Source organism: Tachypleus tridentatus, chromosome 13 (assembly GCF_004210375.1).
Source record: "Tachypleus tridentatus isolate NWPU-2018 chromosome 13, ASM421037v1, whole genome shotgun sequence".
Classification (NCBI taxonomy): domain Eukaryota; kingdom Metazoa; phylum Arthropoda; class Merostomata; order Xiphosura; family Limulidae; genus Tachypleus; species Tachypleus tridentatus.
Window position 1 is genome coordinate 133352112 of NC_134837.1, and position 15775 is coordinate 133367886.

Consider the following 15775-nt stretch of genomic DNA (forward strand, 5'->3'; position numbering starts at 1 on the left):
GCAAGTCTGGTTACATGACTGATTCCCAAATTCCCCATTATGGACCAGTATGTTGAAGATAAATTATTTTATATGATTGAGCAGAAGACAGTTATGGTTAAATTCACATATTTCATGTGATGGAGAAGCAGAAACTTATATTTAAGCTAACATTTTGATTAAAGAAACGATTCCTTGTTGATATTCTTAGAGTAAAAGTAGCACCTATCTTTATGTTTCCATTTTTCGCTAGTGTTTAATTTACAAATTTTCTTTCGCGGGTTACCATCTGTCATTATTTACCTTTCTTTTTTTCTCTCTCTCTAACGATATGTTAGGTGTTTTTACTCTTGTTAACAATAATAATTTATTCATCGTTTTTTGTTGTTGTTGTCTTTTACTGCTGAAAAAAAATTGAACCTGTTCTGCAAAGATATTGGTTTTTGTTGTTTAAGGCCAGGCATGACCAGGTGGGTTAAGGCGTTCGCTTCGTTATCTGAGGGTCGTGGGTTCGAATCCCCGTCGCACCAAACATGCTCGCCCTTTCAGCAGTAGGGGCGTTATAATGTGACGGACAAGAGTAAAAGAGTAGCCCAAGAGTTGGCAGTGGGTTGTGATGACTAGCTATCTTCCCTCTAGTCTTACACTGCTAAATTAGGGACGGCTAGCGCAGATAGCCCTCGTGTAGCTTGGCGCGAAATTCAAAAACAAAACAAATTTTGTTGTTTAAGTATTTTTATACATTAGTCGCATAAAAGCGGGCCTAAAGTTGTAAAACACGACTTTTAAAACATTCCACGTGCTTATTTCCTTTATCTATAATATTATTATTCTAAATAAAGCATTGCGATGATTTTGTTTGAATTTCTAAGGCTTTTGTAACGGACAGTGCACTTCTAAGCGTTCACAAGTTTAATGCCAATTGATTTTTGATCCATCACATGCTTTTTTTATATGCAAAAACGGCTCGTTTGGGCTGAGAAAACACTTTTACATAGAAGGTCGAAACGTTGTTCGCTCTTCTATGTAAAATATTTTCTCAACCCAAACGAGCCGTTTTTGCATATAAATTTCTCAACAAGTGGGTTTCTCGTCATCACATGCTTTTTTTATTAACTAAAATACTTTTCAAGTCAAAATAAAGGAATAATATTTTTATTGGTGGCAAAACATTTTCGTAGGTGACCCTTTTTATGGAACATATGCAGACTTGTTTACAAATATTATTGGATATTTACTGTGTTTTAGAAACCTGTGGAATAACTGTATTTGTATTGTGTTTTTTTTTTCAGTATATAAACAGGACGCTATATTATGTAGGATGGTTGAAAGAGGAGCAATATCTTGGAGAGACGAGTTGTACTAATAGTAAAAGGCTTAGGTTATGATAATCTGTTGGTTTGTTTTGAATTTCGTGCAAAGCTACTCGAGGGCTATCTGCGCTAGCCGTCCCTAATTTAGCAGTGTAAGAACTAGAGGGAAGACAGCTAGTCATCACCACCCACCGCCAACTCTTGGGCTACTCTTTTACCAACGAACAGTGGGATTAACTGTCACATTATAACGCCCCCACGGCTGAAAAGGCGAGCATGTTTGGTGCGAGGGGGGTGCGAACCCGCGACATTCAGATCATGAGATATGCTTGCTACAGTCACAAAATTGTTGAAATTAAAATGTTTTTAAATGTGGTATATTCTGTGGGGTCCGGCGTGACTCAGGATAACGTGCCCGGATTGTGAATGAGAGGGTTCATGGTTCTAGGTCCCTTCTGCAAAAACAATCTTCGAACTGTTAGCCAATTCTCAGGTGGAACATCGGTCAAATCTGGGACTCGATAGTCCATTGTGACTTGGCTATAAAAAAATTAACTTTGTTGTTTTAATATGAGAATGACGGTAAAGTTCGATATTCATTTGTAGCCCAAGTTATGGCAACGAGCGCTATTGACTAGCTACCTTCCTTTTAACCTGTCGTTTTAAAACTGGGGACGACTATAGACAGTTAGATCTTGTGTAACATCACATGAAAATTACTTTCAACAATAAAAACACTCCTCTTCTAGCCATAAACGCTAACGAAGCTAGCATCAGGTCACGCCTAACCCTCTTAAAGGAAAATTTTAACACATTGTGCTAACTTCTTCTGAAGTTAATATTGCCCGGCAGGGTCAGGTTGTTCGGGTGCCTGACTCGTAATCCGAGGGTCGCGGGCTCGAATCCCTGTCACACCAAACATGCTCGCCCTTTCAGTCGTGGGGGCGTTATAAAGTGACGATCAATCCCACAATTCGTTGGTAAAAGAATAGCCCAATAGTTGGTGGGTTATGATGACTAGCTGCTTTCCCTCTAGTACTATGCCGCTAAATTAGGGACGGCTAACACAGATAGACTTCGTGTAGCTTTGCGCTAAATTAAAAAACAAACAAACAAACAAACAATCTTCCAGCCGAAAGAGACTGCTTAATAGACAAATTACCGACATGAAACCTTGATGATGTTTCGCGCAGCGCATTGAAACATCTTTCATTTGACCACATATATTGTGTGTCAGAAAATCTATTCTGATAAACGTTTGTCGAAAATTGATTTTTTTTCACTTCAAACTTTCTTTAGTGGTTTTTCATAGTTCATGTACTAATCTACCCACCTGAATATCATTGTTTGATTGTTTTTGTCATAATATCATCGCCTACAAGTATCTCCAGGGAAAAGTAAAATATTTATTTTCGCTAGTGTCGTACTAGTCGTAAAGCCAAATATTTCACGACTGCAAACAAAAATTAATTTATGAAAAGCTATTTGTAGGTATATTCGAACATCACAAATGTATGCTGTAGCTATTATTGAAATTGTTCTTCTCACCAGTGCTGGAGTGGAAATAGGACTCTTGATAAATTTAATGCGGCGGATGAATAGATAATAAATAAAACGGGCACAAATTATCAAACATTTACAACGATGATTAAATTAAAAGCATCGTTTGTATGTCACAAAAGTTCCAATAGCACAATTGGGAAATATTTCATGTAGATGATGCTTGATTGATAATAGAATAGAAAAATATAATTTTTCATGTTTTGGTTTTCTTTCATCAATTTGCAATGCACGTGATTGGTATGGTTTGCTTTTGAATTTCGCGCAAAGTTACACGAGGGCTATCTGCACTAGCTGTCCCTAATTTAGCAGTGTAAGACTAGAGGGAAGACAGCTAGTAATTACCACCCACCACCAACTCTTTTACCTGCCTGATGTAGCTTTGCAATAAGAAAACACATACCCAGCTGACGAAAGGGAGGGAAAACAATAAGCAGCACCACCGCTTACGTGGATGTTCTCCATCAAGTGATTGTCATGTTTATAAAGCGCACGCAGCTAATAATATAGTATTTTTAACAACATATAGAGGACTCTAATCTTGGACCTTCTAACCTGCAGCTTGACAGAAGGCCAATAATTTCTAGGAAAACACAAAGAATGCGGCCTGTTGTTAAACGTTGTTTATACAGGAATTCTTCTGTGGTAAATTACTAATCAGAAAGTGAAACATTCCCAGCCATCATTGTAAAATCCTGAATATCACCTTTAATTTTCATCGTGATAAAAAGACCCCAAAAGTTAGCGACGGGTATTATTCAAAACATCAACAGCTTGGACACGTGACCCTTATGTAGGTTTACGTGAAAATTCTAAAACAAACCAACAATTTGGTGTTGTTCTTTCTTCTCACTTCAAACATTATGCAGTGGCGACTAATGCCCAATGTTCTTTGAAGACCCAATTGATTGAAAAGGGTGGATATTCTCTTTGTTAGATAAATCACTAGCATGAGGAAGAAGGAAAAAATATTAATGCGAAATATTATTGGTCATGGCCAGAATGAATGACCCACAAGTATTACATACTACGAACATTAATATGTCCATTATTTTTTGGTAGGATCTAAACACTGTTTTGGATGACCATATGAATCTTTGGCTCACGAACACTTGGACCACCTGACAGCATATATAAAGTGGTCAGTTCTAGAATTTCTTCTTTACGATAATATTGGTACTTGACTGTACTTTCCTTTTCTCTTTTCATTCTATCAGACATAAGATGACATAGCACTACGTTCTTCTTGTTTTGAACCTGCTACAGGTGTTCAGTTTATTAATGTAGCATAAAAAATGAACTTCAGTCGTAGAAAATAAGACTTCTATAAATAGGTATAGCATAATGGTTCTACCAGAAGTTCGAGGCTACAGTTTTCGTGTGGATAGGTCTTTAGGTAAAGTGTCCAAATAAGAATATTCCAGTTATTCCGTTCATTAGCGAAATTTCTTCTACTGCTTGATAAGTACTTTCATCAAAAAGACAGTAATTTAATTGAAACTTTCACATACCACCTTAAATTATACACACAAACACAGTTTAAAGCTGGACAAAGCCCTTATGGCGGGGGTGCTATCTTCGCTGTGGTCAATGTTTTAAAACTTGGCATCGATTCCTGACTATACAATTCAAAACAGAAATCCACCGAAAAATCACCCATACTGGACTATACATTCCTTGGAACTCAGCACATGAAAAAACCAAAAACTCAACATACTAAGAAACCAGGCCCGGCATGGCCTAGCGCGTAAGGCGTGCGACTCGTAATCCGAGGGTCGCGGGTTCGCGCCCGCGTCGCGCTAAAGATGCTCACCCTCCCAGCCGTGGGGGTGTATAATGTGACGGTCAATCCCACTATTCGTTGGTAAAGAGTAGCCCAAGAGTTGGCGGTGGGTGGTGATGACTAGCTGCCTTCCCTCTAGTCTTACACTGCTAAATTAGGGACGGCTAGCACAGATAGCCCTCGAGTAGCTTTGTGCGAAATTCCCAAACAAACAAACAAAACTAAGAAACCAAATAAACACAGCTATAAAACTATGCTCACCAGATAAAATTAACGATGAATTAGACAAAATAAAACAATACTTCATCAACATCAATAAGTTTCCTCCACAAACCGTAGAAAACATTATAAGCACACACCTACACAGAAAGCAAAATCAACCAACTAAAGTAAATACAGCTCACGAATCAAAAAACCACGAAACCATATACTGCTGTATACCATATATTCCTGACATCAGCAAACAAATAACCAACATTTGGCAAAAAATTAGTAACAAAATATGACATTCCAGTTAATACCAAATTTATTCAAAAACCCGGCACAAAACTGAATTCTATACTATGTAAAAACTACACTGACAAACACCACACCAACATTATTTATAAAATACAATGTGATAACTGCCACGACTTCTATATCGGAGAAACAAGTAGAAAAATGGAAACCAGATTCAAAGAACATAAAAAGTCACCTTCACACGTTTTCGAACACTGCAAGTCAAATAAACAAAACATAACCATAGAAAACACTCAAATACTAAATAAAGAAACAAACGCAAAATTAAAGAAGCCTTACTTATACAACAACTTAAACCCAAAATAAACCAATATAAAGGAACACCTTTATACCTATATTAATATAATAAAATAAATAAAATTATATATTCAAACATCTAATACCGCCCTCTACATTTCGACACACAGTTACACAACCCCTTTCAAACATGTGGTCAGCTTCCGGTCAGTTACCTCTTTCTTTGTGAACCTGACGATGACCGAAGAAGGTCGAAACGTTGTTCGCTCTTCTATGTAAAATATTTTCTCAACCCAAACGAGCCGTTTTTGCATATAAATAACACAGATTTATGCTAACTTGGACGGTGCTGTTTATGTTACTTGGCTTTGTTTATTTTTAATTTTACGCAAAACTGTACGAGGATGATTGTGTTCAGTCTTGAACTCGTTATCCTAGGAAAGACATCGAATTGTCGTAAAGAGTTTATAGAAAGGTCACTGGAATGGTGCCTGGGATGAAGGGGTTATATTAGGGGAGGCTGAAATCTCTCAAATTGTTTTCTCTTGAGAAAACAAGAATTAGGGGAGATGTGATCGAGGTGTTTAAAATTGTAAAGGGAATTGATAGAGTTGATGCATCGTATTTTTTTAATATTTAAGAGTGACAGTAGTGGAAGTAGGGGACGCAAATGTACGTTTTGGCAGGTTAGATGTCATCTTCACCAAAGATAGTTTCGTACAAGACCATATATAATTCTTATAAAGTGTTATGTATGTTACTTATTCAGTGTTGTTTTTGCTACTTTTACAGTGCTCTTTTACGTTACTTATATGGCAATGCTTCTATTCTGAAAAAAAAGTTTGTGTTTTGAATTTAGCGCAAAGCTACACGACATCTATCTACGTTAGCTAGCCGTCCCTAATTTAGCCATGTAAGACCAGAGAGAAGACAGCTAATCATCACCACCCACCACCAACTCTTGGGCTACTCTTTTACCAACGAATGGTGGGATTGATTGTAACATTATAACGCACCCACGGCTGAAAAGGCAAACATGTTTGGTGTGACGGGGATTCAAACCCTCGATCATCAGAGTACGAGTTGAGCGCCCTAACCTCATAGCCATGCCGGACCATGTAACTAAATGCCGGAAAAGTAACTAAATATTAGTCTACAGGCGTGTTTTACCGAACCTTATCTATTATCCAAGTATAATTTATTCTCTACATGATTTGGCTTTCAGGTCCAGAATTATTTTACTTGATTGTTTGGTTTGGTTTATTGAATTTGGCGTAAAGCTACACGAGAGCTATCTGCGCTAGCCGTTCTTAATTTAGCACTGTAAGACTAGAGGGAGGGTAGCTAGTCATTACCACTCACCGACAACTCTTGGGCTACTCTTTTACCAATGAATAGTGAGATTGACCGTCACATTACATAGCCCTCACGGCCGAAATGGCGAGCATGTTTGGTGTGACGGAGATTCGAACCCTCGACCCTCGAATTACGAGTCGAGTGTCTTAACCACCTGGCAATGCCGGGCTTTATTTTACCTGAAATCGCGTCATAGAACGACATAATGCAATAAACGTAAGGACAGAAAGTCACGTTGCTCCAGAGTCAACAGCAGAGGGAAGACGACGTAATTTGGTGTGATGCTTATACGTAGAATGTTGTGTACGTGAAGACGTTAGATTGTAGCAGGTTTTATCCACACGGTCTTCCGAAACTTCGACATCATGAGGAAAAACATTAAAGAAGCCAAATTCGAGGTGGGGAAGGAGATTGGATAACTTTTAACATTTCGGGTTGGATATTTACAGTCAGTGTACTGTGTACGTCCACGATAACCAACACTACACCATCATCGTGTTCTCGCTATACTTCCAACAATACACCATCAACATGTACTTGCTACACCCAGGACACTTCCTACACCACACCATAATCTTGTACTCGCTACACTTCCAACACCATACCATCATTGTGTTTTCACTACGCCCAGGACACTTCCAACACCATGCCATTAGAGTGTTTTCGCTACACCCAGGACACTTCCAACATCACACCATCAGCGTATACTCGCTATACTTCCAACACCACACCATCAGAGTGTTCTCGCTACACCCAGGACACTTCCAACATCACACCATCAGCGTATACTCGCTACACTTCCAACACCACACCATCAGAGTGTTCTTGCTTCACCCAGGACACTTCCAACATCACACTATCAGCGTATACTCGCTATACTTCCAACACCACACCATCAGAGTGTTCTTGCTACACTCAGGACACTTCCAACATCACACCATCAGCGTATACTCGCTACACTTCCAACACCACACTATCAGAGTGTTCTTGCTACACCCAGGACACTTCCAACATCACACCATCAGCGTATACTCGCTATACGTCCAACACCACACCATCAGAGTGTTCTCGCTACACCCAGGACACTTCCAACATCACACCATCAGCGTATACTCGCTACACTTCCAACACCACACCATCAGAGTGTTCTCGCTACACCCAGGACACTTCCAACATCACACCATCAGCGTATACTCGCTATACGTCCAACACCACACCATCAGAGTGTTCTCGTTACACCCAGGACACTTCCAACATCACACCATCAGCGTATACTCGCTACACTTCCAACACCACACCATCATAGTGTTTTCGCTACACCCAGGACACTTCCAACATCACACCATCAGCGTATACTTGCTACACTTCCAACACCACACCATCAGAGTGTTCTTGCTACAACCAGGACACTTCCAACATTACATCATCAGAGTGTTCTCGATGCAGCTTATCTGGACTGGGGCTAGTGATGCAGGTGATTGAATGACAGTTCCGTAACTTTGTTTAATTAGTGGAAAGAGTGCACGAGGTAAGACTTGTTTCAAGTGGAGATCACAAGCAACACCTACCCATCCTAACGTAAGAGACAAAAATAATATGTGACGACGTACAAGCTTCATCTTCTCCCCTAACGGCATGCGTGCGGACTCACAACGCTACAAACTGAGTTTCGATACCCGTGGTGGATAAAACGCAGATAGCCAATTGTGTAGCATTATGCTTGACTACGGACAAACAGCTCCATCTGTCATCATAAACTAATATGTATACCAGTTTAGTTAATAAATATATAGCATTTTATATAGTTCTTTCAGAAGTAATTAACACAGGAACTATACTGTTGTTAACAAACACACGCTCGTGGCCGCCCTCTTGGAATTTATAACGTGAGTGGACATATATATAACATTTACTGCAGTTGTTTCATACGTAATTAATGCAGGAATTGTACATTGATTACATGTATGTTTATACAAGTTATTTCCAGTCACTTAATAAGAATCACGACGTGTAAAGATACGTTATTAAAGATATATCATATCTGTTAATATATTTATGTGAGCGGTATGAACTCGTTCGGCTGTTATTTGTGGACGAAGCGTGAGCTAATTAGTTAATAAGTGTACACAAACCATGAATCCGAGGGTTCATGGTGTGCGGCCGATTGCCGAAAGAACGCGCTCCGCACCCTGGGACTGTGAATGTACAATAAGAGTGACAGCTAAACCCCCAGTATTCATTACGATAAAAGTAGCCTCACAGTTAAGGTGGAAATTGTTCGAAATGGGAAGGGGGTAAGCGCAGGTTTGCGCGAAAAGTCTGAATCAAACAAATCTATTTCTCACGGCCCGGCATGACCAGGTGGTTAAGGCACTCGACTCGTAATTATAGGGTCGCGGGTTCGAATCCCCGTCACGCCAAATATGCTAGCCCTTTCAGCCGTGGGGGCGTTATATTGTGACGGTCATCCCACTATTTGTTAGTAAAAGTGTAGCCAAGAGTTGGCGGCAGTGAGTGGTGATTACTAGACTACCTTCCCTATAGTCTTACACTGCTAAGTTAGGGACGACTTAATTTAGGTCAATTTGACCTAAATAACGTTAGACTATAACAGATAGCCCTCGGTTACTTTGCACGAAATTACAAACAAACTAATTCTATTTTTCGTTAAAGTTAATGAAGTGGATCAAAACAATTGAGATAGCAGAGGTTCACTGAGTCTGAGAGCAAGCGTATATTAATTATAGTGTCGGATTTCTCGTGTCTCTTCACTAGATTAGGATAATGATTTTTCGAGTATCAATCTTCGTAGTTTCAAATAAATAAGAGAAAACCCGAGAGCAAGGAGTATCTATAAGCTTCGTAGGTAATTGTCATAAATCAAAGTCTCGAATCACAAATTGCATACCATGATAAGCCTAACTGTAAACTTTTATGTAAATTGGGCGTACAATCTCATCACCACCTATTGCAAAAACAAAACAGTGTAAAAAAAATATGAAGTGTGACCCTGAGGTATCTCGTTATAAAAACCTGAAGTATTTTTGCTACAAAACTAGTTTTGTTTTGTCAAAATTTTGACAGATTTGTTTACTTCAAGGTAAGGTATGAGAACTCAAAAACTCTCATGTGGCTGTTATAATTGTCAGACGTTATTTATCACGAGATTTGTTACACACTGATTATACGTTTGGAAGAAATATGAAGCATAAAATGTGATAATTTTTTTCCTTCTCGAAAGGAAAGAAAATGTTAAGTCAAAATTTATGTGCGTGGTTGTGTCTTCTTTTTTATATTAGAAGACAATCTTTTATAGAAAAATATGTCAACATCAAAAGTGTGTAATGAATCAAGTCTAGAGAGACATTTGGTTCAACCTTTACTTTTTGAGCAACTACAAGGTTCTGAAATTAAATAGTAGCTGGAAGTGAAACACTTGTTTGCTTGTTTCTTTATTTCGAAAACAGTTGGTTAAATTATTATTGGAAGCTTGTGATTGGTGAATACTCTAGCTGTGAGTTCTCTGTTGTAGTTACGTAGCATAAAGTGGATAAGGGGGTAACCGGAGATACAAACGATATGATGTTGTTCTCTGAGCGCCTCTTTTCTAAAAGGGTTCAAGTTGAGTTTCTTTAGCGGTGTGTTTAGTTTAATAGAGTAATGATGCAGTGATTTGTTGTTGGCTTTTATGACATAAAAACCACAAATATTCAGTGTTGAATAGCAACGATGATAACTGAAACCGAGATTTGACATTTTTTTCTCTGTTCCGGTGATCATAAATGTTTGCAGAACTTATGGCTTCCGGAACAGAGAAACAGATGTTTCTGAGTAACGTCAAAGTTACCTAGTATCGTATTCACATCGATTATAAGCCCAACTGTACAAACACAAATGTACAGGAAGTTCTGGACGGTTGAAAAGTATGGTCAAACGTACGTAAACAACTAAAAGTAAACGCTCGCCGTGACAGGAGCGTCGAGAACTAGCAGGTGCCCCCGGGGAAAACATCTTCGCCTGATTTCCCTTGCTCTCTCTTTTTGAATATTTTTAAGAACTTGTTAAAGAAAATATTTTAAATTAGGACAACAACGAGCTCGTAAACAACGTAAAATTATAGCACCTGATGTTTATACCTCGCAGAGTAAGCGTAAAACATACTTTACGGAATGACCAAGTTTCCTTCGCCCTTGCACCCCGACTCGGCGGTTCTGCTCGTTTGTACAGACACTGCAAAAGTCATTAGAACAAAAAATGAGTGGCAGCCATGGCCTGTGATTAGCGTGTCATTCTACAAAATGAAAAGTCTGAGGTTCGAAAGAAGACACCACTGAATACGTCCACGTAGTTTCGGTCATCGGTGCATTAAATGTATGACAATCAACACCCATCATCCTTGTGGCGGCGGATGTTTCCTACTGGTTACTATTACTATGGTCAGTAGTTCAGGATATACGTGAACCCTAAAAGTGTTTCAACTAAATGTTCAGCCCACTTGCATAAGGTAACATTTAAGTTGGAAATATTTGCTTTGCACAGAATTTGTTGTTTTGTGAAAATTGTTTGGTCTAAAGTGAAGAGTGTCCTGGTAGCTAGAGTGGCTGCCTCGAAGGTTACGAACTCGAAACCCGTCACCACGTGTGCTTTCCTTTTCAGTCGTGGAGTTATAATGTGATGGTTAATCCCCCTATTCGTTGGCAAACTGTAACCCAGTAATTTACGGTAGGTTCCGCCGGTTTTTTTTCTTTCCTCCTAGGTAGTAATTCATAATTAGGGACGACGGCAGATAGCCTTAGTAATCCTGAAATGAAAAATAAAACATGCTGTTACAGAAGGAGTTGTAAGATTTTCTAGTGAGATTTTACAACTTTAAAATGATATGACGGCCCCGAAAAAGAAAAAAAAATTAATGAAAAATGATGAAGAATAAATTATTGAACGTAGATAAAAGTATAAAACGGTTAATTTAATGCAAACTATCTTCAGTCCTAGAAAGCTGCAATGTGCTGAATTAACGTGTTCTCCATATATATATATATATATAGAAAGAGAGAGAGAGTTAAATAAATAAACAAAATCATAAGGAAGGACTGCGTTAGAAAGAGCAACTCCCAACCCCTGATTAATTATATTATAACCATAATTTTTAAAAGCCAAAACAAAATACATTAAAATTAAAAAATTAAAATACGCTGCATTAAAAAACACGCCATGGTACAAGCTACAATGTGGGATTATAAAGTGTATCCTAGGTTTTGAAGGTGACTATCTGCAGGCAGTGAAGGGTGATATAGATGAGGGACGTTGTGGGCTAGAGCTCTCCTAATTTCTAGTTTAATTGTGTTTATTTCTTATGCGAGACTAAAGCATTAGAGGTTAGACTGATAGACGATGTAACCCGCCGCAATGTGGGTCCTACTTCTTCAGTCACCTCCAAAACCTAGGATACACTTTATAATCCCTCATTGTAGCTTATACCCTGGTATCTTTTTTTTTTTTAAATGCAGCTTATTCTGTTTAATTGTTTAATTTTAATGTGTTTTGGTTTTTTAAAAATTATAGTTATAATACATATATATGTATATATAAAATCATGGTTCTTACCTCCTCCCGTGGCATAGTGGTATTGTTTTGCTTATTTTTTACAAAGCCATAATGTGCTATTTCCTGTGTCAACGGCGTGGAATCGAAACCCGGATTTTAACGTTGTAAGTGGACAGACTTACAGCAGTCTTTCACCAAGGACGACACAGTGGTAAGTATGTGGTATTATACGCGAAAAAAGCAGGTTTAGATACCTGTAGTGAGCTGGGTATAGATAGCCCTTTGCGTAGCTTTGTGCTTAACTACAAACAAACTGGATATGCAGATCATTGTCAGTTCGAAACAAATTTGCTGTATTCAGAAAACTTTTACAGCATTATTTGGTAAGTTTGGAAAATATAAAAAGGTTACAACCTGTAACACATCTTGAGGACTTATAGCGCTAAATTATGTAGTTCACAGTATAAATTTACGCTTTGAAATAAACATACAAACGGAACAGTGCAGGACAATGAAATGCGAAACTTTATACTCAGAAAAGAAAGGATTAACAAATAGTGACTCATTGCATCCAACGAATTATAAACATTTATAATATCAATAAACAATGATTTTAGGTAAATAAAATAAAACTGTGAATATTAAATTTTTCAGAAGATCAAAGTAAGAAGTAGGATACAAGGAAGGCTATCAACACGTTGATTCCTAAGGCTATTTTGCCGATACTTTCCAGGATGCCACTAGTCGTTTTACAATTATGTTTTTTTTAGGAAGAGTGTACAGGGTGGCTCGAAAGTCCCAACCCATCTATATGTTATTATAAACAACGTTATAATACTAATGATGAGTTAAAGGCAGCTGTTACCGCGGCATTTGGAACAATAACCCTGCTATGTTGAGGAAAATGTCTCACAGAACATGGCGTCGCATAATATTATGCAGCGAGAATGAGGGACAGCACACAGATACACTGGATACATAAGATATATGGATGGGTAGGGACCTACGGGCCACCCTGTATATGTAGCCGTTGTGCCCCAGCCAATAAGTAGCCCTTTAAGAAGAAAATAGATCACGACTCACCGGCGGGTCGTGTGGTAGCAGACGTGTTAATGATTTAAATCAAACGTTAGACTTAGTTACTGCAATAATTTCGACCACATTGAAAATAAGAGTAGAAATGAATTGGAAACTGAGGTTTTTGATAACTTGTTTGTCTTCTCGACATTATGTTGCTAAATAATTAGTTAGTTACTGATCTCTGATTTTCTTTTCCTTCTAGTGAATTGTACCAATTGCATAATAACAAGCAAGTAAAAGCAAGGCCTAACACATAATCCTTGTGTAACAGGACGATAATAACTAAGAACAAGGCTGTACGAGGGCGACAACAAAAAAGCAAGAACAAGGCCTAACATATAACCCTTGCGTAACAGAACGATAGCTATCAAGCAAGAGCAAGGCTCAACACATAACCATTTGTTACAGTAGAGCAATAGCAACCAACGATAAGATCTAACATATAACCGTTGTATACCTGTAAGACGATAGTAACCAAGAAAGAGGAATGCCTAAATTACAACCGTGGTGTACCAATGGGAGATAGCGACCGAGCAAAGCCGAACGTATAAAAAAATTAAAGACTTGGAACTACTAGCCCAAACCATTTTCTGGTTGTTCCTTAGTTCAGATTATTTAAGCAAGTGACTGTTTAGCTGGTACTTTGTCGGCTGCTGAATCAAATATATTTCTTGTGCATGGTTTAAGATACTGCCCTAGCCCTTTTAAAAGATAGTGACTCTGTACTTCGAGAACATCATCAGCGCGTGGCTATGACTTTTATTCCATACTATAAAGTGATTTACAGTAGTAAAGTTAACACTTGACTATTTTAAGATTTTCTTTGTAATTAGGTGTGGAGATGATTTTGTTTTTATTTTTTTATTTCTGCGGAAAGAACACTAGAGTGAAGTGAAGCACGTGGTTTTAAAACTAATGTTTTTATCGAGAAGACTAACCGAAGCACCAGTCTTGTGACGTAACTGATTTGGAATTCAACCGCCGTGTTGTATATTAAAGCTGTATGGGTCAACTTGGTGTCTTTATCGCCTCTTGGCTGTTGGTGTCAACAAGCACAGTTGTTCTACACTCCGCTCTTCAGCCAAACATTGTGGCTACGTTCCCTCGTCCAAGGGTGCATGGCACAAATAGAAGTGGAATTCGTCGCCCAAAACGCGAAGATTCAAAGGCAGTGCATTTCCACGACGATGTTCGTCAACTTCTCGAGAAGGAAGATTACGTGTCTGCTGTGTTACACTACGTGGAGCTAACGCAGAACCAGAGCGAGTCTCACGATTGCAGGAGGGCATCACTAAAATCTCATTTTAAATACACACTATCAGATCATTCCTACGCACCTTATGCAAAGCAAGCCTACGCTGCACTGAAAGTTTCCAACATTTTGAATAATCTGTTCTTGAAGGCATCTAATGAAACGGAGGTGTTGTATAACGAAGCCTTATATTACTCATTGGTCACAGTCAACGTTGAAAGTGATCCACTTGTACTAGGAAGCACAATCGCTTTTCAAAACGGCTCCTTTCTTTCTCCTATCAGACTCCTTTCGACTCTTTTTGCCCCCTCTGCATTTTGGCAAGAGGGTAAAGTGGTTATCAAGGACTTAGCCAAAAGTAATAGTATACCTTACCACACGAAAGGATCAGTGGGGAACGAATGGTTCTGGGCTCATGCTTACCAAAATATTACCCACTTTCTGTTGCACAAATATGGTCCAGAATTTTCCCAGTATTATAGTGGCCTTCTTGGTGGTGCCAAGGATTTAGTGATTAGGTTTAAAGACGGTCGGTGGACTTCTCCCTACTTCGATTGTGGAGGTGGTAACACCTGGGTGGTATCGTATTCAGCACCTTTCTTCAGTCGGCATGAAGATAATCTTATTTTCAAGTAGGTGGACTCTGTTTTTAGCTTTAAAATTACTATTTTGTTTTCCTTTGTAGAAATGTTTTTCAGCATGTACTGTTATAATAGTTCTGATATACCTTAAATGATTTAAAATATCTGAAATGGTTTAAATATGAACTACAATACTGGTGTTAGAAAATTAGGCCTGATTTATAGTCATTGCCATCACACTGTATTAAGTGCTTCATTCGTAAGTCCCTGAACATTGTACTGAAATGGTGTGATTGTAGGTTGGTATAATTACTGACACAACTTTTCGATTAATATTTCCGACAGACCTATTTTGTTAAATTGCGTGGCGCCGTATCACGTTTTGGGGTTCGAGTAATTAATATTTTTATCCGTGATTAGGACAATAAGTCTCTTGCAGTAGTAATTCTTGCATAGTTTAAAAAACTCTACTATAGTAGAGAGGTTAATTACGTTAGATTAAAATGATTTTTAGCATCATCATGTTGTTATAGTCCATATCGCTATGATTGGTTATACTCTTTTTTTGGTG

At 38.4% G+C, this 15775-nt stretch overlaps 1 protein-coding gene across 3 annotated transcripts in view; it reads left to right on the forward strand.

Annotated features, from left to right (window-relative positions):
• Positions 1–15775, forward strand: part of LOC143240800 (metabotropic glycine receptor-like) — an 88661-nt gene that overhangs the window by 5786 nt on the left and 67100 nt on the right. For 2 of the 3 annotated variants that reach the window (XM_076483878.1, XM_076483880.1), the window contains exon 2: positions 13574–15255. In XM_076483878.1, coding sequence (XP_076339993.1) covers positions 14375–15255 — 881 coding nt within the window. In that variant the 5' untranslated portion in view covers positions 13574–14374. Of the gene's footprint in view, positions 1–10222; positions 11470–13573; positions 15256–15775 lie in introns of those variants that run through there. The other variant, XM_076483879.1, reaches the window with a different exon arrangement.